The 26,047-nt window shown below is 48.0% G+C and overlaps 1 protein-coding gene across 2 annotated transcripts in view; it reads left to right on the top strand.

The window, feature by feature from the left end:
* Nucleotides 1–26,047, top strand: part of naprt (nicotinate phosphoribosyltransferase) — a 113,166-nt gene that overhangs the window by 72,902 nt on the left and 14,217 nt on the right. For both annotated transcript variants that reach the window (XM_067968447.1, XM_067968438.1), the window contains exons 3-6: nucleotides 4,183–4,265; nucleotides 12,873–13,003; nucleotides 18,504–18,619; nucleotides 20,691–20,887. In XM_067968447.1, the coding sequence (XP_067824548.1) occupies nucleotides 4,183–4,265; nucleotides 12,873–13,003; nucleotides 18,504–18,619; nucleotides 20,691–20,887 (527 nt within the window). The remainder of the gene's footprint in view (nucleotides 1–4,182; nucleotides 4,266–12,872; nucleotides 13,004–18,503; nucleotides 18,620–20,690; nucleotides 20,888–26,047) is intronic.

Genomic DNA, 26,047 nt, shown 5'->3' with positions numbered 1-26,047 from the left:
TGTGTGAACCTCTCTCTCTCTGTAGGACTGTGTGATGAGTGTTAATGTGTGAACCTCTCTCTCTCTGTAGGACTGTGTGATGAGTGTTAATGTGTGAACCTCTCTCTCTCTGTAGGACAGTGTGATGAGTGTTAATGTGTGAACCTCTCTCTCTCTGTAGGACAGTGTGATGAGTGTTAATGTGTGAACCTCTCTCTCTCTGTAGGTCTGTGTGATGAGTGTTAATGTGTGAACCTCTCTCTCTCTCTGTAGGTCTGTGTGATGAGTGTTAATGTGTGAACCTCTCTCTCTCTCTGTAGGACAGTGTGATGAGTGTTAATGTGTGAACCTCTCTCTCTCTGTAGGTCTGTGTGATGAGTGTTAATGTGTGAACCTCTCTCTCTCTCTGTAGGACAGTGTGATGAGTGTTAATGTGTGAACCTCTCTCTCTCTGTAGGTCTGTGTGATGAGTGTTAATGTGTGAACCTCTCTCTCTCTCTGTAGGTCTGTGTGATGAGTGTTAATGTGTGAACCTCTCTCTCTCTGTAGGTCTGTGTGATGAGTATTAATGTGTGAACCTCTCTCTCTCTCTGTAGGTCTGTGTGATGAGTGTTAATGTGTGAACCTCTCTCTCTCTCTGTAGGACAGTGTGATGAGTGTTAATGTGTGAACCTCTCTCTCTCTGTAGGTCTGTGTGATGAGTGTTAATGTGTGAACCTCTCTCTCTCTCTGTAGGACAGTGTGATGAGTGTTAATGTGTGAAACTCTCTCTCTCTCTGTAGGACAGTGTGATGGGTGTTAATGTGTGAACCTCTCTCTCTCTCTGTAGGTCTGTGTGATGAGTGTTAATGTGTGAAACTCTCTCTCTCTCTGTAGGACAGTGTGATGAGTGTTAATGTGTGAACCTCTCTCTCTCTCTGTTGGTCTGTGTGATGAGTGTTAATGTGTGAAGCTCTCTCTCTCTCTGTAGGACAGTGTGATGAGTGTTAATGTGTGAACCTCTCTCTCTCTGTAGGACAGTGTGATGAGTGTTAATGTGTGAACCTCTCTCTCTCTCTGTAGGTCTGTGTGATGAGTGTTAATGTGTGAAGCTCTCTCTCTCTCTGTAGGACAGTGTGATGAGTGTTAATGTGTGAACCTCTCTCTCTCTGTAGGACAGTGTGATGAGTGTTAATGTGTGAACCTCTCTCTCTCTGTAGGACAGTGTGATGAGTGTTAATGTGTGAACCTCTCTCTCTCTCTGTAGGTCTGTGTGATGAGTGTTAATGTGTGAACCTCTCTCTCTCTCTGTAGGTCTGTGTGATGAGTGTTAATGTGTGAACCTCTCTCTCTCTCTGTAGGTCTGTGTGATGAGTGTTAATGTGTGAACCTCTCTCTCTCTCTCTGTAGGACAGTGTGATGAGTGTTAATGTGTGAACCTCTCTCTCTCTGTAGGTCTGTGTGATGAGTGTTAATGTGTGAACCTCTCTCTCTCTGTCGGTCTGTGTGATGAGTGTTAATGTGTGAACCTCTCTCTCTCTGTCGGACAGTGTGATGAGTGTTAATGTGTGAACCTCTCTCTCTCTGTCGGACAGTGTGATGAGTGTTAATGTGTGAACCTCTCTCTCTCTGTAGGACTGTGTGATGAGTGTTAATGTGTGAACCTCTCTCTCTCTCTGTAGGACAGTGTGATGAGTGTTAATGTGTGAACCTCTCTCTCTCTGTCGGACAGTGTGATGAGTGTTAATGTGTGAACCTCTCTCTCTCTGTAGGACTGTGTGATGAGTGTTAATGTGTGAACCTCTCTCTCTCTGTAGGACAGTGTGATGAGTGTTAATGTGTGAACCTCTCTCTCTCTGTAGGACAGTGTGATGAGTGTTAATGTGTGAACCTCTCTCTCTCTGTAGGACAGTGTGATGAGTGTTAATGTGTGAACCTCTCTCTCTCTCTGTAGGACAGTGTGATGGGTGTTAATGTGTGAACCTCTCTCTCTCTGTAGGTCTGTGTGATGAGTGTTAATGTGTGAACCTCTCTCTCTCTCTGTAGGACAGTGTGATGGGTGTTAATGTGTGAACCTCTCTCTCTCTGTAGGACAGTGTGATGGGTGTTAATGTGTGAACCTCTCTCTCTCTCTGTAGGACAGTGTGATGAGTGTTAATGTGTGAACCTCTCTCTCTCTCTGTTGGTCTGTGTGATGAGTGTTAATGTGTGAAGCTCTCTCTCTCTCTGTAGGACAGTGTGATGAGTGTTAATGTGTGAACCTCTCTCTCTCTGTAGGACAGTGTGATGAGTGTTAATGTGTGAACCTCTCTCTCTCTCTGTAGGTCTGTGTGATGAGTGTTAATGTGTGAAGCTCTCTCTCTCTCTGTAGGACAGTGTGATGAGTGTTAATGTGTGAACCTCTCTCTCTCTGTAGGACAGTGTGATGAGTGTTAATGTGTGAACCTCTCTCTCTCTGTAGGACAGTGTGATGAGTGTTAATGTGTGAACCTCTCTCTCTCTCTGTAGGTCTGTGTGATGAGTGTTAATGTGTGAACCTCTCTCTCTCTCTGTAGGTCTGTGTGATGAGTGTTAATGTGTGAACCTCTCTCTCTCTCTCTGTAGGACAGTGTGATGAGTGTTAATGTGTGAACCTCTCTCTCTCTGTAGGTCTGTGTGATGAGTGTTAATGTGTGAACCTCTCTCTCTCTGTCGGTCTGTGTGATGAGTGTTAATGTGTGAACCTCTCTCTCTCTGTCGGACAGTGTGATGAGTGTTAATGTGTGAACCTCTCTCTCTCTGTCGGACAGTGTGATGAGTGTTAATGTGTGAACCTCTCTCTCTCTGTAGGACTGTGTGATGAGTGTTAATGTGTGAACCTCTCTCTCTCTCTGTAGGACAGTGTGATGAGCGTTAATGTGTGAACCTCTCTCTCTCTGTCGGACAGTGTGATGAGTGTTAATGTGTGAACCTCTCTCTCTCTGTAGGACTGTGTGATGAGTGTTAATGTGTGAACCTCTCTCTCTCTGTAGGACAGTGTGATGAGTGTTAATGTGTGAACCTCTCTCTCTCTGTAGGACAGTGTGATGAGTGTTAATGTGTGAACCTCTCTCTCTCTGTAGGACAGTGTGATGAGTGTTAATGTGTGAACCTCTCTCTCTCTCTGTAGGACAGTGTGATGGGTGTTAATGTGTGAACCTCTCTCTCTCTGTAGGTCTGTGTGATGAGTGTTAATGTGTGAACCTCTCTCTCTCTCTGTAGGACAGTGTGATGGGTGTTAATGTGTGAACCTCTCTCTCTCTCTGTAGGACAGTGTGATGAGTGTTAATGTGTGAACCTCTCTCTCTCTGTCGGACAGTGTGATGAGTGTTAATGTGTGAACCTCTCTCTCTCTGTCGGACAGTGTGATGGGTGTTAATGTGTGAACCTCTCTCTCTCTGTAGGACAGTGTGATGAGTGTTAATGTGTGAACCTCTCTCTCTCTGTAGGACAGTGTGATGAGTGTTAATGTGTGAACCTCTCTCTCTCTGTCGGACAGTGTGATGAGTGTTAATGTGTGAACCTCTCTCTCTGTAGGTCTGTGTGATGAGTGTTAATGTGTGAACCTCTCTCTCTCTCTGTAGGTCTGTGTGATGAGTGTTAATGTGTGAACCTCTCTCACTCTCTGTAGGTCTGTGTGATGAGTGTTAATGTGTGAACCTCTCTCACTCTCTGTAGGTCTGTGTGATGAGTGTTAATGTGTGAACCTCTCTCACTCTCTGTAGGTCTGTGTGATGAGTGTTAATGTGTGAACCTCTCTCACTCTCTGTAGGTCTGTGTGATGAGTGTTAATGTGTGAACCTCTCTCTCTCTCTGTAGGACAGTGTGATGAGTGTTAATGTGTGAACCTCTCTCTCTGTAGGACAGTGTGATGAGTGTTAATGTGTGAACCTCTCTCTCTGTAGGACAGTGTGATGAGTGTTAATGTGTGAACCTCTCTCTCTCTCTAGGACAGTGTGATGAGTGTTAATGTGTGAACCTCTCTCTCTCTGTAGGTCTGTGTGATGAGTGTTAATGTGTGAACCTCTCTCTGTCGGTCTGTGTGATGAGTGTTAATGTGTGAACCTCTCTCTCTGTAGGTCTGTGTGATGAGTGTTAATGTGTGAACCTCTCTCTGTAGGACAGTGTGATGAGTGTTAATGTGTGAACCTCTCTCTCTCTGTAGGACAGTGTGATGAGTGTTTATGTGTGAATTTCTCCCTCCAGGTTGCTCTGCTCGTAGTCGAGGGACCTCTGGCCATTGTTCAGTTACTGGAAACCCCACTGCTCACTTTGGTGAACTATGCCAGGTGAGAAGCTTCCCTTCTTTATTCATGTTTTTGATTTTTTTCCCCCCATTTTGTCCTGAAGTCGCTGACTGTCCCTGGGTTTTGGTCACTCGGACACCTGGTCACGTGGATCTCAGCCAGCCCTGTTACCTCGCCCAGGTACATCCTCCTTGTCACTATTTGGCAGGTGTGTGAGGTTCTCGACATGTTGGACCGTATCCTGGCACCAGTCAGTGCCCCGGACCGTATCCCGGCACCAGTCGGTGCCTTGGACCGTATCCCGGCACCAGTCAGTGTCCTGGACCGTATCCCCGCACCAGTCAGTGTCCTGGACCGTATCCCCGCACCAGTCAGTGTCCCGGACCGTATCCCTGCACCAGTCGGTGCCTTGGACCGTATCCCGGCACCAGTCAGTGTCCCGGACCGTATCCCCGCACCAGTCAGTGTCCCAGACCGTATCCCGGCACCAGTCAGTGTCCCGGACCGTATCCCCGCACCAGTCAGTGTCCCAGACCGTATCCCGGCACCAGTCAGTGCCTTGGACCGTATCCCTGCACCAGTCGGTGCCTTGGACCGTATCCCGGCACCAGTCAGTGTCCCGGACCGTATCCCCGCACCAGTCAGTGTCCCAGACCGTATCCCGGCACCAGTCAGTGTCCCGGACCGTATCCCGGCACCAGTCAGTGTCCCAGACCGTATCCCGGCACCAGTCAGTGTCCCAGACCGTATCCCGGCACCAGTCAGTGCCTTGGACCGTATCCCGGCACCAGTCGGTGCCTTGGACCGTATCCCTGCACCAGTCAGTGTCCCGGACCGTATCCCGGCACCAGTCGGTGCCTTGGACCGTATCCCTGCACCAGTCAGTGTCCCGGACCGTATCCCGGCACCAGTCAGTGTCCCAGACCATATCCCGGCACCAGTCAGTGTCCCAGACCGTATCCCGGCACCAGTCAGTGTCCCAGACCGTATCCCCGCACCAGTCAGTGTCCCAGACCGTATCCCGGCACCAGTCAGTGTCCCAGACCGTATCCCGGCACCAGTCAGTGTCCCAGACCGTATCCCGGCACCAGTCAGTGTCCCAGACCGTATCCCGGCACCAGTCAGTGTCCCAGACCGTATCCCGGCACCAGTCAGTGTCCCGGACCGTATCCCGGCACCAGTCAGTGTCCCGGACCGTATCCCGGCACCAGTCAGTGTCCCGGACCGTATCCCCGCACCAGTCAGTGCCTTGGACCGTATCCCGGCACCAGTCGGTGTCCCGGACCGTATCCCGGCACCAGTCAGTGTCCCGGACCGTATCCCCGCACCAGTCAGTGCCTTGGACCGTATCCCCGCACCAGTCAGTGTCCCGGACCGTATCCCCGCACCAGTCAGTGCCTTGGACCGTATCCCGGCACCAGTCAGTGTCCCGGACCGTATCCCTGCACCAGTCAGTGCCTTGGACCGTATCCCGGCACCAGTCAGTGCCTTGGACCGTATCCCGGCACCAGTCAGTGTCCCGGACCGTATCCCGGCACCAGTCAGTGTCCCGGACCGTATCCCGGCACCAGTCAGTGTCCCGGACCGTATCCCGGCACCAGTCAGTGTCCCGGACCGTATCCTGGCACCAGTCAGTGCCTTGGACCGTATCCCTGCACCAGTCAGTGTCCTGGACCGTATCCCGGCACCAGTCAGTGTCCCGGACCGTATCCCGGCACCAGTCAGTGCCTTGGACCGTATCCCCGCACCAGTCGGTGCCTTGGACCGTATCCCCGCACCAGTCAGTGCCCCGGACCGTATCCCCGCACCAGTCAGTGCCCCGGACCGTATCCCGGCACCAGTCAGTGTCCCGGACCGTATCCCGGCACCAGTCAGTGTCCCAGACCGTATCCCTGCACCAGTCAGTGTCCCGGACCGTATCCCCACACCAGTCAGTGCCCCGGACCGTATCCCCGCACCAGTCAGTGCCCCGGACCGTATCCCCGCACCAGTCAGTGCCCCGGACCGTATCCCCGCACCAGTCAGTGTCCCGGACCGTATCCCGGCACCAGTCAGTGTCCCAGACCGTATCCCCGCACCAGTCAGTGCCCCGGACCGTATCCCCGCACCAGTCAGTGCCCCGGACCGTATCCCCGCACCAGTCAGTGTCCCGGACCGTATCCCCGCACCAGTCAGTGTCCCGGACCGTATCCCCGCACCAGTCAGTGCCCCGGACCGTATCCCCGCACCAGTCAGTGCCCCGGACCGTATCCCGGCACCAGTCAGTGCCCCGGACCGTATCCCCGCACCAGTCAGTGCCTTGGACCGTATCCCGGCACCAGTCAGTGTCCCGGACCGTATCCCGGCACCAGTCAGTGTCCCGGACCGTATCCCCGCACCAGTCAGTGTCCCGGACCGTATCCCCGCACCAGTCAGTGTCCCGGACCGTATCCCCGCACCAGTCAGTGTCCCGGACCGTATCCCGGCACCAGTCAGTGCCCCGGACCGTATCCCTGCACCAGTCAGTGCCCCGGACCGTATCCTGGCACCAGTCAGTGCCTTGGACCGTATCCCTGCACCAGTCAGTGCCTTGGACCGTATCCCTGCACCAGTCAGTGCCTTGGACCGTATCCCGGCACCAGTCAGTGCCTTGGACCGTATCCCTGCACCAGTCAGTGCCTTGTACCGTATCCCCGCACCAGTCAGTGTCCCGGACCGTATCCCGGCACCAGTCAGTGCCTTGGACCGTATCCCGGCACCAGTCAGTGTCCCGGACCGTATCCCGGCACCAGTCAGTGCCTTGGACCGTATCCCCGCACCAGTCAGTGTCCCGGACCGTATCCCGGCACCAGTCAGTGCCTTGGACCGTATCCCCGCACCAGTCGGTGCCTTGGACCGTATCCCTGCACCAGTCAGTGTCCCGGACCGTATCCCTGCACCAGTCGGTGCCTTGGACCGTATCCCTGCACCAGTCAGTGTCCCGGACCGTATCCCGGCACCAGTCAGTGTCCCGGACCGTATCCCCGCACCAGTCAGTGCCCTGGCAAACCAAGTTGACAAAAGTAGTTTGGGGAATGCTTCATGAAATGCTTTTGAGACAGTTTTCTAGAACAATATGTCGAGGAACCAACCAGTGAACAGACTATTTTAGATCTAGTATTGTGTAATGAGACAGGGTTAATTAGTAATCTTCTAGTTAAGGATCCTCTGGGGTAGAGTGATCATAATATGATAGAATTTCATATTGAGTTTGAGAGTGATGTAGTTAAGTCTGAAACTAGGGTCTTAAATTTAAACAAAGCCAATTATGTAAGTATGAGTGACAAGTTGGCTAAGGCAGATTGGGAAATTAGATTAAAAGATATGACGGTAGATAAACAATGGCGAACATTTAAATAAATGATTCATAATTCTCAACAAATATACATTCCCTTGAGGAATTAATACTCCAGGGGGAAAATGATCCAACCGTGGCTAACCAGAAAAATTAAGAATAGTATTAGATTAAAAGAAGAGGCTTGCAATGTTGCCAAAAAGAGTAGTAAGCCTGAGGATTGGGAGGGTTTTAGAAATCAGCAAAGGATGACCAAGAAATTGATAAAAAGGGAGGAAACAGAATACGAGAGTAAACTAGCAAGAAATACACATACAGATTGTAAGAGCTTCTACAGTATGTAAAAAGGAAGAGAGTAGCAAAAGTCAACGTTGGTCCCTTAGAGGCTGAGACATAAGAACATAAGAAATAGGAGCAGGAGTAAGCCAATCGGCCCCTCGAGCCTGCTCCGCCATTCAATAAGATCATGGCTGATCTGATCCTAACCTCAAATCTAAATTCATGTCCAATTTCCTGCCCGCTCCCCGTAACCCCTAATTCCCTTTACTTCTAGGAAACTGTCTATTTCTGTTTTAAATTTATTCAATGATGTAGCTTCCACAGCTTCCTGGGGCAGCAAATTCCACAGACCTACCACCCTCTGAGTGAAGAAGTTTCTCCTCATCTCAGTTTTGAAAGAGCAGCCCCTTATTCTAAGATTATGCCCCCTAGTTCTAGTTTCACCCATCCTTGGGAACATCCTTACCGCATCCACCCGATCAAGCCCCTTCACAATCTTATATGTTTCAATAAGATCGCCTCTCATTCTTCTGAACTCCAATGAGTAGAGTCCCAATCTACTCAACCTCTCCTCATATGTCCGCCCCCTCATCCCCGGGATTAACCGAGTGAACCTTCTTTGTACTGCCTCGAGAGCAAGTATGTCTTTTCTTAAGTATGGAGACCAAAACTGTATGCAGTATTCCAGGTGCGGTCTCACCAATACCTTATATAACTGCAGCAATACCTCCCTGTTTTTATATTCTATCCCCCTAGCAATAAAATCCAACATTCCGTTGGCCTTCTTGATCACCTGCTGCACCTGCAAATTAACTTTTTGATTTTCTTGCACTAGGACCCCCAGATCCCTTTGTACTGCAGTACTTTCCAGTTTCTCGCCATTAAGATAATAACTTGCTCTCCGATTTTTCCTGCCATAGTGCATAACCTCACATTTTCCAATATTGTATTGCATCTGCCAAATCTCCGCCCACTCACCCAGCCTGTCTATATCCCCTTGTAGGTTTTTTATGTCCTCCTCACTCTCTACTTTCCCTCCCATCTTTGTATCATCTGCAAACTTTGATATGTTACACTCGGTCCCCTCCTCCAAATCGTTAATATAGATTGTAAAGAGTTGGGGACCCAGCACCGACCCCTGCGGAACACCACTGGCTACAGGTTGCCAGTCCAAGAATGTACCATTTATCCCAACTCTCTGCTTCCTGTTAGATAACCAATCCTCCACCCATGCCAGAATATTACCCCCAATCCAGTGATTCTTTATCTTGAGCAATAATCTTTTATGTGGCACCTTGTCGAATGCCTACTGGAAGTCCAAATACACTACGTCCACTGGTTCCCCTTTATCCACCCTGTACGTTATATCCTCAAAGAACTCAAGCAAATTTGTCAGACATGACTTCCCCTTTGTAAAGCCATGCTGACTTTGTCCTATTAAATTATGTTTATCCAAATGTTCTGCTACTGTCTCCTTAATAATAGACTCCAAAATTTTACCCACCACAGATGTTAAGCTAACTGGTCTATAATTTCCAGCCTTCTGCCTACTACCCTTTTTAAATAAGGGTGTTACATTGGCAGTTTTCCAATCTGCCGGGACCTTTGCCGAGTCCAGAGAATTTTGGAAAATTATTACCAAAGCATCCACAATCCCTACTGCCACTTCCCTCAAGACCCTAGGATGGAAGCCATCAGGTCCAGGGGATTTATCCGCCTTGAGTCCCATTAATTTACTGAGTACCAATTCCTTAGTGATTTTAATCGTATTTAGCTCCTCCCCCCCTAGAGCCCCCTGTTTGTCCAGTGTTGGGATATTCTTAGTGTCCTCTACCGTAAAGACTGAAACAAAATATTTGTTCAGCATTTTTGCCATCTCCATGTTTCCCACCATTAATTTCCCGGTCTCATCCTCTAAAGGACCTACGTTTGCCTTAGCCACCGGTAGTAATCCTGAGATCACTACCTTTGAAGTCCTGCTTTTTAATTTATCTCCTAACTCCTTAAATTCACCTTGCAGGACCTCATCCCTTTTTTTACCTATGTCGTTGGTACCAATATGGACCACGACTACTGGCTGTTCACCCTCCCCCTCCAGAATGCCCTGCAGCCGCTCCGTGACATCCTTGACCCTAGCACCAGGGAGGCAACATACCATCCTGGAGTCACGTTTGCGGCCGCAGAAACGCTTATCTGTTCCCCTTACAATTGAATCCCCTATCACTATAGCCCTGCCACTCTTCTTCCTCCCCTCCTGTGCAGCAGAGCCACCCGTGGTGCCCCGAACCTGGCTCTTGCTGCTTTCCCCTGATAAGCCATCTCCCCCAACAGTATCCAAAGCAGAATATCTGTTTGAGAGGGAGATGGCCCCAGGGGACTCCTGCTCTACCTGCCTAGTCCTTTTACTCTGCCTGGCGGTCACCCATTTCCTTTCTGTCTGTGTAATCTTTACCTGCGGTGTGACCACCTCACTGAACGTGCTATCCACGATAGTCTCAGCATCGCGGATGCTCCACAGTGAGTCCACCCGCAGCTCCAGCTCCGAAAGACTGTTAGCCAGTAGCTGCAGCTGGACACACTTCCTGCACACATGGTCGCCAGGGACACTGGTAGTGTCCATGACTTCCCACATCGTGCAGGAGGAGCATATCACGGGTGCGAGCTGTGCTGCCATGACTTGCCTTAGACTCCTAGACTCTCTTCCTGCTCTAGGCCTCCCCTTTTATACTCTGCTCACCTCTCGGACTCTCCTGCCTCACCTGTGATGTCGCACAGTCGTTGTCTCTTGGTGCAGGTCTGCTGCTGCTTTTATTCCACATTCTCAGTCTTCTACTCTCAGGTCCACTGCCGCTCTGCAGGAAAAGTTCGGAAAAGCAAGGCAAAGCAGCACCTCCTTCCCCCACTTCACCGAACTCCCACACTTACCGAACTCTCAGCACACCTTGTAGTCCGCACTGACAGGCCCCTGTATTTCTACAGTTGAGACTCAGATGAGTCAGGCCTGCCCCACCTTCAAGTACCAGTTGAATCTAGCTAACCAATTAACTTGCTACAGCAGCTCTCTGCTGAAGCCTGACAGAAACTTAAAAATTTAAACTTTTAAATTGATCTTAAACAGTTGAAGCAATATGCACTAGATTTAAAGAGATTAACCCTTAAACTCCCACACTTACCGAACTCTCAGCACACTGTGTAGTCCGCACAGGAGAAATTATAATGGGGAATAAGGAAATTGGAGAGACAGTAAACAGATATTTTGTATCTGTCTTCACAGTAGAAGACACAAAAAACACACCGAATATAGTGGGAAACCAAGGGACTAATGAGAGTGAGGAACTTAAAGTAATTAATATTAGTAAAAAAAAAGTACTGGAGAAAGTAATGGGACCAAAAGTCGATAAATCCCCTGGACCTGATGGCCTACATCTGAAGGTTCTAAAAGAGGTGGCTGCAGAGATAGTGGATGCATTGGTTTTGATCTTCCAGAATTCTCTAGATTCTAGAACGGTCCCAGTGGATTGAATGGTAGCAAATGTGACCCCGCTATTCAAGAAAGGAGGAAGAGAGAAAACAGGGAACTACAGGCCAGTTAGCCTGACATCAGTCGTCGGGAAAATGCTGGAATCCATTATAAGGACGTAGTAACAGGGCACTTAGAAAATCATAATATGATTAGGCAGAGTCAACACGGTTTTATGAAAGGGAAATTGTATTTGACTAATCTATTAGAATTTTTTGAGGTTGTAACTAGCAGGGTAGATAAAGGGGAACCAGTGGATGTTGTATATTTGGATTTTCAAAAGCCATTCGATAAGGTGCCACACAAAATTAGGGCTCATGGGATTGGGGATAATTTATTAGCTTGGATTGAGGATTGGTTAATGGACAGAAAAGAGAGAGTAGGAATAAACGGGTCATTTTCAGGTTGGCAGGCTGTAACTAGTGGGGTGCCGCAAGGATCAGTGCTTGGGCCTCAGCTATTTACAATCTATATCAATGACTTAGATGATGGGACCGAGTGTAATGTATCCAAGTTTGCTGACGATACAAAGCTAGGTGGGAAAGTAAGCTGTGAGGAGGACACAAAGAGGCTGTAAAGGGATATAGACAGGTTAAGTGAGTGGGTGAGAATGTGGCAGATGGAGTATAATGTGGGGAAATGTGAAATTATCCACCTTGGTAGGAATAATAGAAAAGCAGAATATTATTTAAAAGGTGAGAAACTAAGAAATGTTGGTAGTCAGAGGGATTTGGATGTCCTTGTACAGGAATCAGAGAAAGTTAACACGCAGGTACAACAAGCAATTAGGAAGGCAAATGGTATGTTAGCCTTTATTGCAAGGGGGTTGGAGTAAAAGAGTAAGGAGGTGTTACTGCAATTATGTAGGGCTCTGGTAAGACCACACCTGGAATACTGTGTACAGTTTTAGTACAAGGGATATGGGGATCAGGCAGGAAAGTGGAATTGAGGTAGAAGATCAGGCATGATCTGATTGAATAGCAGAGCAGAGTCGAGGGCCGTATGGCCTACTCCTGCGCCTACTTCTTATGCTTTTATGTTCTTATGGTCTGTATCCCAGCAGCAGTCAGTGTCTTGGACTGTACTGGATAATAAAAATGTTCATAGTGCTCGACAAAAGCTCAGCAAGTTTACTGAGCTGTGTAGACGAGGAAGGTTCCCTATTTGATCCCTAGCCTGCCCTGAATTACCTTCTCTTAGCTGCAGCATTTCACAAGGGCACCACTTTGGCCTCAGTGCCACTGGTTTACGGTGGGAAAAGAATCAGACAGTATTCCCGCTCCTGCTTGCAATCCATGGACCTTTGCTGGAAGTGCGTGGGAGCTGGGTCAGCCCAAGATGGGGTTCAACTGGAACGTCCTCTGTGGTCAAAATGGCCATGGTGTCAAGACTCACCTATGAGTGATGGTCACTTGGCCCAGTGACAGAGGGTGAGAAGCACCCATGGAACCCCGTTACCCTAGGAGTGAGTCAACGCCTTCAGGAGACGAGGGTTGAATATTTAGTGACCATCAAATAAACGTCCTTGTTTCCACAGCCTCGTGGCCACCAATGCTGCCAGGTTCAGACTTGCGGTAGGACCAGAGAAACGTCTCTTGGAGATGGGTTTGCGGAGAGCACAGGGCCCAGATGGTGGTCTCTCGGCATCGAGGTATTCGTACATAGGAGGTGAGGCCAGTGAGCGTAGAATAGTGTCTCCAGTCCATTCGGATGGTGTAAGAATTGCCTTTAAGGGGAAGCTAGATAAACACATGAGGGAAAAAGGAATAGAAGGATATGTTGATAGGGGTATAGGAACATAGGAACAGGAGTCGGCCATTCAGCCCCTCGAGCCTGCTCCGCCATTTGATAAGATCATGGCTGATCTGTGATCTAACTCCATATACCTGCCTTTGGCCCATATCCCTTAATACCTTTGGTTGCCAAAAAGCTATCTATCTCAGATTTAAATTTAGCAATTGAGCTAGTATCAATTGCCGTTTGCGGAAGAGAGTTCCAAACTTCTACCACCCTTTGTGTGCAGAAATGTTTTCTAATCTCGCTCCTGAAAGGTCTGGCTCTAATTTTTAGACTGTGCCCCCTACTCCGAGAATCCCCAACCAGCGGAAATAGTTTCTCTCTATCTACCCTATCTGTTCCCCTTAATATCTTATAAACTTCAATTAGATCACCCCTTAACCTTCTAAACTCTAGAGAATACAACCCCAATTTGTGCAATCTCTCCTCGTAACTTAACCCTTGAATTCCAGGTATCATTCTAGTAAACCTACGCTGCACTCCCTCCAAGGCCAATATGTCCTTCCGAAGGTGCGGTGCCCAGAACTGCTCACAGTACTCCAGGTGCGGTCTAACCAGGGTTTTGTATAGCTGCGGCATAACTTCTGCCCCCTTGTACTCTAGTCCTCTAGATATAAAGGCCAGCGTTCCATTAGCCTTATTGATTATTTTCTGCACCTGTTCATAACACTTCAATGATCTATGTACCTGAACCCCTAAGTCCCTTTGGACATCCACTGTTTTTAACTTTTTACCATTTAGAAAGTATCCTGTTCAATCCTTTTTTGATCCAAAGTGGATGACCTCACATTTGTCTACATTGAATTCCATTTGCCACAGTTTTGCCCATTCACCTAATCTATCAATATCGCTTTGTAATTTTATGTTTTCATCTACACTGCTTACAATGCCACCAATCTTTGTGTCATCGGCAAACTTAGATATGAGACTTTCTATGCCTTCATCTAAGTCGTGAATAAATATTGTGAATAATTGAGGCCCCAAGACAGATCCCTGTGGGACTCCACTAGTCACATCCTGCCAGTATGAGTACCTACCCATTATCCCTACTCTCTGTCGCCTTTCGCTTAGCCAACTTCCTAACCAAGTCCATACTTTTCCCTCGATTCCATGAGCTTCTCTCTTAGCTAACAGTCTCTTATTTGGGACCTTATCAAATGCCTTCTGGAAGTCCATATAAATAACATCCATTGACATTCCCCTGTCCACTACTTTAGACACCTCTTCAAAAAATTCAATCAGGTTTGTCAGGCACGACCTACCTTTCACAAATCCATGCCGGCTCTCTCTGATTAACTGAAAATTCTCGAGGTGTTCAGTCACCCTATCCTTAATTATAGACTCCAGCATTTTCCCCACAACAGATGTTAGGCATACTGGTCTATAATTCCCTGGTTTCCCTCTCTCTCCTTTCTTAAAAAGCAGAGTGACATGTGCAATTTTCCAATCCAGAGGAACAGTTCCTGAATCTAGAGAACTTTGAAAGATTATAGTTAGGGCATCTACAATGTGCTCACCTACTTCCTTTAAAACCCTGGGATGGAAACCATCTGGTCCTGGGGATTTGTCACTCTTTAGTGCTATTATTTTCTTCATTACTGTTGCTTTACTTATGTTAATTTTATCCAGTCCCTGTCCCCGATTCAATATTAGTTTTCTTAGGATTTCCGGCATGCTATCCTCTTTTTCTACTGTAAATACTGACGCAAAGTAATTATTCAACATGTTCGCCATTTCCCCATTGTCAATGACAATATGCCCACTTTCAGTTTTTAAGGGGCCAACATTGCTCCTGACCACCCTCTTTTTCCTAATGTAACTATAAAAGTTCTTCGTATTGGTTTTGATATCCCTTGCAAGTTTCTTTTCATACTCTCTTTTTGTAGCTCTTACTATCTGTTTTGTGACCCTTTGTTGATCTTTGTATCTTTCCCATTCGCCAGGATCTGTGCCATTTTTTGCCTTTTTGTATGCCCTTTCTTTATGTCTTATACTGTCCCTTGCCTCTTTAGTTGTCCATGGCTGTTTTTTTTGGCAAGTAGAGTTCTTGAATTAGATGAAGAAGGGCGGGAGGAGGCTCGTGTGGAGCATAAACACCGGCATGAACCTGTTGGGCCGAATGGCCTGTTCCTGTGCTGTACATCCGATGTAAGAATTGTATCATCTAGTGGATAATTCACACATTGATGGAAGTTCTCTAAATATTGGAGAGGGATTAATCAGGCAGATGTGATGGGAATTGCCTGAATTGTTTTCAGAGCCTTGTATGAGTCTGTCTGATGCAGTGGATGTTCAAACTTTCTATTCTCACCTGGGAGCCCCAATCCCAAAACCAATTCCCAATCCCAAACCATTTCCCAATTCCCAATCCCAAACCAATTCCCAATCCCAACCCATTCCCAATCCCAAACCAATTCCCAATCCCAACCCCAACTCTTTTTAAAAAAAATAATAATTTGCATTGATAAAGTGCTTTCAATGTAGAAAAGTATCCCAAGGTGCTTCACAGAGTCGTACTCAAAAATGTTTTTTTTTAAATGAATGCTAAGCCAAAGAAGGAAAGATCAGGTGGGGTGACCAAAGGATTGGTCAAAGAGCTGGGTTTTTAAGTAGGACCTTAAAGGAGGAAAGGGAGGTGGAGAGGTTTAGGGAGGGAATTCCAGAATGTGGGACCTAGACGGCTGAAGGCACGGCCGCCAATGTTGGGGCAAAGGGAGGAGAAGGCGCACAAGAGGCTGGAGTGAGAGAAACAGAGAGTTTGGGAGGATTGTAGGGCTGGAGGAGGTTACAGAGTTAGGGAGGGGCGAGGCCATGGAGGGATTTAAACATGAGAATGAGAATTTTAAATTTGAAGTGTTGGGTGACCGGGAGCCAATGTGGGTCAGTGAGGACAAGGGTGATGGTCAAGCAGATCTCAGTGCGGGTTAGGATACGGGCAGCAGAGTTTTGGATGAGGTGATGTTTACGGATGGTGAAAGATTGGAGGCTGGCGGGAGAGTATTGGAATAGTCGAGTCTGGAGGTGACAAAGGCATGGATGAGAGTTTAGCGGCAGATGGGCTGAGGCAGTGGTGGAGGCAGATGATGTCATGAAGCTGTAGATAGGCATGGGGTTGGAAGTTCAGTTTGGGGTTGAATAGTCTGATTCAGCCTGGGTCAGTGACTGGGGAGGGGGTGTGGAGTCGTTGGAGTTTATAGCGGGGGCCAAAGGTGATGGTACACCCCCAATCCTAATTCCAACTCCAACCCCAATCACAGTAACAACTCACACCCAATCTAAATCCCAGTCCCAATCTCAACTGCACTCCTAGTCCCAATACCAACCCCAATCCCAACCTAAATCCTAATCCTGCCAAATCTAATCCCAACCCTCCAATCCAATCCTATTCTAAATCCCAATCCTAACCCTAACCCAATACTAACCACAATCCCAAGCCTGACAATTGACAGACCCAGCCCAAAACCCAATCCCAACAGCAACCTAAATCCCAATATTAACCCCAATCCCAATACTAACCCCAATCCCAATATTAACCCCAATCCCAATACTAACCCCAATCCCAATACTAACCCCAATCCCAATATTAACCCCAATCCCAATACTAACCCCAATCCCAATACTAACCCAAATCTCAATACTAACCCCTATCACAAGCCTGACAACTGACAGTCCCATCCCAAATCCCAACCCCAGCCCTAATCCCAATATAAACCTAAATCCCAATATTAACCCCAATCCCAATATTAACCCCAATCCCAATACTAACCCTAATCCCAATACTAACCCCAATCCCAATACTAACCCCTATCACAAGCCTGACAACTGACAGTCCCATCCCAAATCCCAACCCCAGCCCTAATCCCAATATAAACCTAAATCCCAATACTAACCCAAATCCCAATACTAACCCCAATCCCAATACTAACCCCTATCACAAGCCTGACAACTGACAGTCCCATCCCAAATCCCAACCCCAGCCCTAATCCCAATATAAACCTAAATCCTAACACTAACTCCAATCCCAATTTAAATCCTAATGCCAATGCCAACCCCAGTACTAACCCAATGACAATCTAAATTCCAGCTCCAAACCCAATAGCAACCTAATTCCCAATCCCAAAGCCACCGCCAATCTCAATCCACTCAGGGAGAATGAAAACTCTGCTCCTCTGAGGTACCAGAGAGAGTCGTGCAAGGTTTTATTTTTAGTTCAGCAGCCGTACCATCAGGCGGTGAATGTGGGGGAAGGAATCGCACTGTAAACTGGGTCGAGATCTGGTGCATTTTGACGATTGCCTCAAGTGAGAATTAACACTTAAAAAAAGATACTTAAAGGGATAGTGTTATTGTGGGAGAGCCCTACTTTACCTCCGCTAAAGGGATTTCAAGATACTTATCTCGATGGGAAGGAGCGAGCCTTTGGCTCAGTGGTAGCATTCCCGCCTCTGAATCAGATGGTGAAGGGTTCGAGTCCCACTCTAGACAGCCCCGGCATGTGGAGACCAGAATAAACACTGGGTTGATACTCACGTCTGGACAGAGTGACCACTGGCTCAGTGGTAGTATTCCAGCCTCTGAATCAGATGGTGAAGGGTTCGAGTCCCACTCCAGACAGTCCCGGTGGAGACCGAGCGCCAGCTCTGAATACTGGGTTGATGTCCAGTGGGGGGGTATTTGTGCCCGATGGGTGCGGATGTCTGCACCCCCCCCTGCCCCCCCCCAAGGCCCCACATTGTAAGAGTAGGTGGGGCTCTTTACTTGGTTGCAGCCTTTCCAGGAGTAGGTACTCCAAAGATAAAATTCGTGAGGGAGGCAACGGGAATCCACCTCAGCTACTGTTCCCCAGTAAGTAGCTCAAGAATCTCATGCGTGAGACTGAGTTAAGACCTGCCCTCGGGCAGAACACAATGGACGGACAGTTATCGATGGAACATTGAGATACTTAATATTCACAATCTGCCGGGAAAGTCTGGAGTCGGACCCGAGCCCAACCCGTCTGAATCAGCGGCTGGAATCCCCCCCACTCAGCCTGTGCTCACTCCGTCTGGATGGGAATTCCCGCTGGATGTTATGAGACAGGACGTTCTCACCTGGCATGTTGGTAAGGGTGCTTCAATTACCCCCCGGCACCTATTCGCGAGGGGTGGGGGTGGGGCGAAGAAAACCCTTCAGGGTTCCTGGATGTCAGGTGCGGACAGACCCAGGCTGAGCTTTGATGGCCCTCCGTGGTCAAATGGCCCGAGACCATTCGCCATCCCTGGCACAACGTCCGAACAAGGAGTCATCGTCTTCAGGGGAGAAAATGGGAAACTCATTTTTAAAAATGTGCGTGTTTTTTTTTTGTTTTTATTTGTGCCTGTTGCCCCTGCAGGGTTCGATGGTACAAGTAACGTACTGGCTGGGAAGCTGTATGGAATCCCATTATTTGGATCCATGGCGCATTCTTATATCACTTCCTTCACATCAATGTCAGAGGTCGAGGTTCAGGTAAGTGCTTCTCCTCCTCCGATTATCTTGAGGCGTTTGGGAGGTGATCTCATGAAGAGGCGTTGCAAGATAGCTAAAAGAAATGGAACATTTTTTTTTGTAATACTCATTCTGGGGGATGTGGGCGTGGCTGGCAAGGCCGGCATTTATCACCCGTCCTTAGTTTCCTGTCAGAAGGTGGTGGTAACCGAGGGGCCACTTCAGAGGGCAGTTAAGTCTCAACCACGTTGGCGTGGGACTGGAGTCACTCTCTGACATTTGATGGTATCATTAAAGTGTGTCATTATATTGTGGTAAATTTTTCCGTAATCTGTTAAAATAACCTGGAAATAGGACACAGCTGTCACAGAATTACCCGTGTCTGTGGTCGTATATCGTGTATAATCTGTTGTCCACCATGCAGCACTAATTTAGTTTTCAAATGCTTCAGTGAACTCTGATGATTTAGAGACAATGCAAAAAGAAAATTCGCTACCTTATAATTTATAGATGAACATCATTAATATAGGCCCAGACTGAGTAAGGACGGCAGGTTTCCTTCCCTAAGGGGACATTAGTGAACCAGTTGATTTTTCTTTTCACGACAATCCGACAGCTTCACAGTCACTTTTACTGATACCGGCTATTTGTTTTTAAATGCTGTACTTTGTTAAACTGAATTCACGTTCTCTGGGTTACCAGTCCAGTAACATAACCACTACACTACAGTGACCCATATTTGCATCCTCACAATGAATTTAAACTAGTAGTGGTGTGACTTTAGAATGAAAGCTCAAAACAGGACTTCTAAGTCACACCCTGCTTGAGTGAGACCATCTCAAGATGCTGTGATGCACTGCTTGAAACGTCTTGGGACTGACCCCCACTTGCACTCAACTCTGTACTTGGATGTATGCTTCAAGGCATCCTATTTGACTCTGAGCTGAGCCTCTGACCCCATATCCGCTCCATCACCAAAACCGTCTACTTCCACCTCCGTAACATCGCCCGTCTCCGCCCCCGCCTCAGCTCATCTGCTGCTGAAACCCTCGTCCGTGCCTTTGTTACCTCTAGACTCGACTATTCCAAATCTCGCACCAAGTATCGTTCACCCATCACCCCTGTGCTTGTTGACCTACATTGGCTCCCGGTCCGACAAAGCCTCGATTTTAAAATGCTCATCCTTGTTGTCAGATCGAGAGGTTGTAGGTCACCAAGGTGAGGGATGTTAGTACTGGGTAATGGAACATTTCAGGTACCCGGGCTCAGCCTACAGCAGTGCCAAGCCAGGTACAACATGGTTCCATGTGGTGTAAAGTTCCCACGCCACTGTTCCAACAATGCCTCAGCCCCTCATCTAATGTGAAGTTTATCTATTTCCCCCCACCGCCGTGGCCTCGCTGAGTGAGATTCCCAATTTAGTGCCAATTAATAATGAATTAGGGACAGCTGTGTGCAGTGGACCTATTCCCACCAGGAACTGGATCGAGAGACCCATTTCTCCTGCTACTCCCGGCTCCACATTCAGGTAACTCACTTACCTTCTTGGTTGGGCCCGTCCCTAGGCCTGGTTTCCGTGGGTGCAGCTTGTGATGGCGTTGGCTGCCTCAGGCAAACCAATCTTGGAGAGGGGGCCTCAAACCAGCATTAGGCCCCTTATTTACATATGCCTGTTTCAGGCGTGGTAAAGGACTCGTATTCTTTGTCCTTACCCAATATGGCTCATCTGCTGCTGAAACCCTCGTCCGTGCCTTTGTTACCTCTAGACTCAACTATTCCAAATCTCGCACCAAGTCCCGTTCTCCCATCACCCCTGTGCTCGATGACCTGCATTGGCTCCCGGGCGGGCAACGCCTCGATTTTAAAATTCTCATCCTTGTTTTCAGATCGAGAGGTTGTAGGTCACCAAGGCTAGGGATGTTAGTACCGGGTAAAGGAGCGGCGCACTTCTGGCCGGAAATGCGCACGTGCTTCCTGCCCGCCATATTGGGGCCTTAGTAGTCCGAGTAGGGCCCGAAAAACGGACCAATTTCTAGGCCTTAGAATGTCCAAACTCACTTCACACTTTATTTTTTTTCCCACCCCCTACCAGACTCTGAAGCCGGCGTTGGAAGGACAGCCAGCAGTGGATTTTGTCTCTCTCTGTAAAGAGTGGCTCGCTCGGGTCTGTCGGCTTCTGCAAGTGCCTCAGGATCAAATCAATTCCTCCGAGTTGGCGGCCTTCATTTCCTACGCCATGTCGTATCCGAGGAACTTCATCGCTTTGGCCGACACGTACAATGTGATGAGGTAGAATCATAGAAATCATAGAAAATTTACGGCACAGAAGGAGGCCATTCGGCCCATTGTGTCCACGCTGGCTGAGAAACGAGCCACCCAGCCTAATCCCACTTTCCCGCATTTGGTCCGTAGCCCTGCAGGTCACGGCTCTTCAGGTGCACATCCAGGTATTTTTTAATGAGTTGAGGGTTTCTGCCTCTACCCCCCTCTCAGGTAGTGAGTTCCAGACCCCCACCATCCTCTGGGTGAAAAAAAGATTTCCTCATTTCCGCTCTAATCCTTCTACCAATCACTTTAAATCTATGCCCCCTGGTTATTGACCCCTCCGCTAAGGGAAATAGGTCCTTCCTATCCACTCTATCTCGGCCCCTCATAATTTTGTACACCTCAATCAAATCACCCCTCAGCCTCCTCTGTTCCAAGGAAAACAACCCCAGCCTATCCAATCTGTCATCATAGTTAAAATTCTCCAGTCCTGGCAACATCCTCGTAAATCTCCTCTGCACCCTCTCTAGTGCAATTACATCCTTCCTGTAATGTGGTGACCAGAACTGTGCGCAGTACTCAAGCTGTGGCCTAACTAGTGTTTTATACAGTTCCAGCATAACATCCCTGCTTTTATATTCTATGCCTCGGCTAATAAAGGAAAGCATTCCATATGCCTTCTTTAACCACCTTATCTACCTGTCCTGCTACCTTCAGGGATCTGTGGACACGCACTCCAAGGTCCCTCACTTCCTCTACACCTCTCAGTACCCTCCCGTTTATTGTGTATTCTGTTGCCTTGTTTGCTCTCCCCAAATGCATTACCTCACACTTCTCCGGATTGAACTCCATTTGCCACTTTTCTGCCCATCTGACCAGTCCAATGATATCCTTCTGCAGTCTCCAGCTTTCCTCCTCACTATCAACCACACGGCCTATCTTTGTGTCTTCAGCAAATTTCCTAATCATGCCCTCTATGTTTAAGTCCAAATCGTTAACGTATACCACAAAAAGCAAAGGACCTAGTACCGAGCCCTACGGCACCCCACTGGAAACAGCCTTCCAGTCGCATAAACACCCGTCGACCATTACCCTTTGCTTCCTGCCACTGAGCCAATTTAGGATCCAATTTGCTGCATTCCCTTGGATCCCATGGGCCTTTACTTTTTTGACCAATCTGCCATGTGGGACCTTGTCAAAAGCCTTGCTAAATCCATGACCTCAATTGCAGGAGCAACCCATGGGCAGAACAGCGGCTCACCTGGCTGCTCGTGAGGCCAGGAAGTCACTGATATGTGAACGGTTCTCCTAACATCAGACAGTGTGAAGAGTCCAGTCCTCACCACCTGGACGGAGCTGCGGCCACACCAGCCCCCACCCTCCCCACAAAATAGTCCTGCAACTACACATACACCCACTGTAGCGTGACCCAATGGGTGGCATCAAGTGTGGGCGTTCATGGTGAATCTCATGAAAGGGCCTTATTACAGAAACCAGTCAAGCTTGGCCAACACGTGGCAGTAGTGGTGACAATAATATTATTTAATGTGAGTTTAACAAAAAGCAAATATAAATAAAAAATATGACAAACGGTCAAACACCCTTGTGCATCCCCTTTGTGCTCACAAAACCTGCGCCTTTCACTTCTGACTACTTCTACGTGGTGCATCCCCTGTGGCTGCAGCAGAGGTAGTGGCAGGTTGCTCTTGTTCATGCCCTGACCGATGAGATGCTTTGGGCGGACGCCCTCTGGGTTTTGGTACCCGTGAGGGGCCCCTCCAAAGACTGCTCCACCTGCACCTGTGCAGGGGCAGACTCGGCCACCAGGAGAAGGGGCAGCATTGCGCGTACTGGTTGAGAGGGGGGCAACGGGTGAGACATGGGGGTGCCTTGAGTGGCGTCCCCACTTCCATGTCCCCTTTCGCTATCATCCCTCCCCTGGGCCAGGCCCACACCACTCCTACCACTCTGCTGGACGACAGTTTGGAGGGCATGTGTGAAGCCTTGTAAGGCCAGTGCCAGAGTATCTGCCTGCCTGTTTAAGGCGGCAGAATGTTGTTCACCCTGAGTCCGAAGGGCCGTTGTCAGGGCCTGAATGGACTCATTTGTGAGCCATACTTGAAGCTTGAAGCACTTACCCGCGACACTATCTCAGAGATGCCCTCACGTCCCATAGAACCATAGAAAAGATACAGCACAGAAGGGGGCCATTCGGCCCGTCGTGTCCGCACCGGCTCGAAGAACAACCAGGTGCCCATTCTAATCCCACCTTCCAGCACCCGGTCCGTAGCCCTGCAGCTTACAGCACTTTAGGTGCAGGTCCAGGTACTTTTAAAAGAGTTGAGGGTCCCTGCCTCTACCACCAATTCGGGCAGCGAATTCCATACACCCACCACCCTCTGGGTAAAAAAGTTTTTCCTCATGTCCCCTCTGATCCCTCCGCCAATCAGCAGCCCCACTCTGGTCCTCGCCCTCTCCCGTGCATTCTGGGCTCTCTTCTCCTTAAGTATCACCTCGTACTTATCCATATTGAAATTCATTTGCCAATTATATTAATGTTTTCTTGCATTTTGACACATTCTTCCTGAGTATTAACTGCACTCCCCAATTTGGTGTCATCCGCAAATTTTGAAATCGTACTTCTGATTCCCGAATCCAAACCGTTAATGTAAATTGTGAACAACAGTGGTCCCAGCACCGATCCCTGTGGAACATCACTTCTCATCTTTTGCCAGTCTGAGTAACGACCTTTCACCCCTACTCTCTGTTTTCTGTTTTGTAGCCAGCTTGCTATCCATTCTACTACTTGTCCCCTGACTCCACATGCTCTGACCTTAGCCATGAGTCTTCAATGTGATATCTTATCGAAGGCCTTTTTGAAATCCAAATATATTACATCTGCTGCATTAACCGACTACTCTTTCTGTTACTTCTTCAACGAATTCAATAAGGTTGGTCGAGCATGACTTTCCCTTCTGAAATCCGTGCTGACTATTCTTTATTGTATTTTCATTCTCTAGATGTCGTTCTATTACATCTTTGAGTAAGGATTCCATTATCTTTCCTACCACTGATGTTAGGCTAGTTGGTCTATAGTTCCCTGGACTTGTTCTATCTCCCTCATGGGTTCAGGTTCCACTCCAGGGGCTTGAGCACATAATCTAGGTTGACACTCCAAGTGCAATACTGAGGGAGTGCTGCACTGTTGAAGGTGCCGTCTTTCAAATGAGACGTTAAACCTAGTTCCTGTCTGCTCCCTCAGGTGGATGTAAAAGATCCCATGGCACTATTTCAAAGATGTGCAGGGGAATTCTCCCTGGTGCCCTGGCCAATATTTATGCCTCAACCAACATCACTAAAAAAACAGATTATTTTGGTCATTATTTCATTGCTCTTTGTGGGATCCTGCTGTGCGCAAATTGGTTGCCCCATTTTCCTACATTTCAACAGTGGCTCCACTTCAAAAGTACTCCCTTGGCTGTAAAGCGCTTTGGGACATTCTTGGATCGCGAAAGGGTAATGCAACAGACATATGCAAATAAGGGGCCTAAATCATGTTTGAGGCCCTCTCACCAAGATTGGTTTGCCTGAGACAGCTGGTTCCAGTGCAGGCTGCACTGAAGGAAACCAGGCCTAGGGATGGCCTGTTAGGCCCAACCAAGAGCAAGTCCACCTATTTCCTGCTGCTGGTCTCTGCACCTCTTTGTGTTCGGAGACTGATTTAATTCCATTAACCCTTACTACTAAGGACATCAAGGCCTTGGAATGGGTGCAGAGGAGATTTACTAGAATGGTACCAGGGATGAGGGACTTCAGTTGTGTGGAGAGACTGGAGAAGCTGGGGTTGTTCTCCTCAGAACAGAGAAAGTTAAGAGGAGTTTTAATAGAGGTGTTCAAAATCATTAAGTGTTTTGATAGAGAAGATGGGGAGAAACTGTTTCCAGTGGCAGGAGGGTCGGTAACCAGAGGACACAGATTTAAGATAATTGGCAAACGAACCATAGGAACGTAGGATATAAGGAACAGGAGGAGGCCATTCAACCCCTCGAGTCTGCTCCACCATTCAATTAGATCTGGGCTGACCTGTATCTTAACTCCATCTACCTGCCTTGGTTCTGTAACCCTTAATACCCTCGCCTAACAAAAATCGATCAATCTCAGTTTTGAAATTTTCAATTGACCCCCGGCCTCAACAGCTTTTTTTGGGGGGGAGAGTTCTAGATTTCCACTCCCCTTTGTGTGAAGAAGTGCTTCCTGACATCACCCCTGAACGGCCTGGCTCTAATTTTAAGATTATGCCCCATTGTTCTGGACTCTCCCACCAGAGGAAATAGTTTCTCTCTATCTACCCTATCAGATCCTTTGATCATCTTAAACACCTCAATTAGAAAACCCCGCAATCTTCTATATTCAAGGGAATACAAGCCTAGTCCATGCAACCTGTCATCGTAATTTAACCCTTTTAGCCCCGGTATCATTCTGGTGAATCTGCGCTGCACCCCCTCCAAGGCCAATAGATCCTTCCTGAGGTGCGGTGCTCAGAACTGAACACAGTACTCTAAATGGGGTCTAACCAGAGCTTTATATAACTGTAGCATAACTTCCACCCCTTCGTATTCCAGCCCCCTTGAGATAAAAGCCAACATTTCATTAGCCTTTTAAATTATTTTTTGTACCTATCCACTAGTTTTTAGTGATTTCTGTACTTGGATCCCTAAATTTCTCTGCTCCTCCACAGTTTCTGGTTTCTTACCATTTAGAAAATACTCTGATCTATCTTTCTTAGGTCCAAAGTGGATGACCTCACATTTCCCCACGTTGAACTCCATCTGCCACAGTTTTGCCCACTCACTTAATCTATCAATGTCCCTTTGCAACTCTCTGCTCCCACTTGTGGGGGAGACCAAACCAGGGGCCATAAACATAAGATAGTCACTAATAAATCCAATAGGGAATTCAGGAGAAACTTCTTTACCCAGAGAGTGTTTAGAATGTGGAACTCGCTACCACAAGGAATAGTTGAGGCGAATAGCGGAGATGCATTTTAGGGGAAGCTAGATAAACACATGAGGGAGAAAGGAATAGAAGGATGTGCTGAAAGAGTTAGATGAAGAAGGGAGGGAACAGGCTTGTATGGAGCATAGACCTGTTGGGCCAAATGGCCTGTTTCTGTTACGTACATTC

Source organism: Heptranchias perlo, chromosome 2 (assembly GCF_035084215.1).
Source record: "Heptranchias perlo isolate sHepPer1 chromosome 2, sHepPer1.hap1, whole genome shotgun sequence".
NCBI classification, from domain to species: Eukaryota; Metazoa; Chordata; class Chondrichthyes; order Hexanchiformes; family Hexanchidae; genus Heptranchias; species Heptranchias perlo.
Note: the sequence above shows the minus strand (reverse complement) of the source record. Positions and strands in the feature narration are given on the sequence as shown.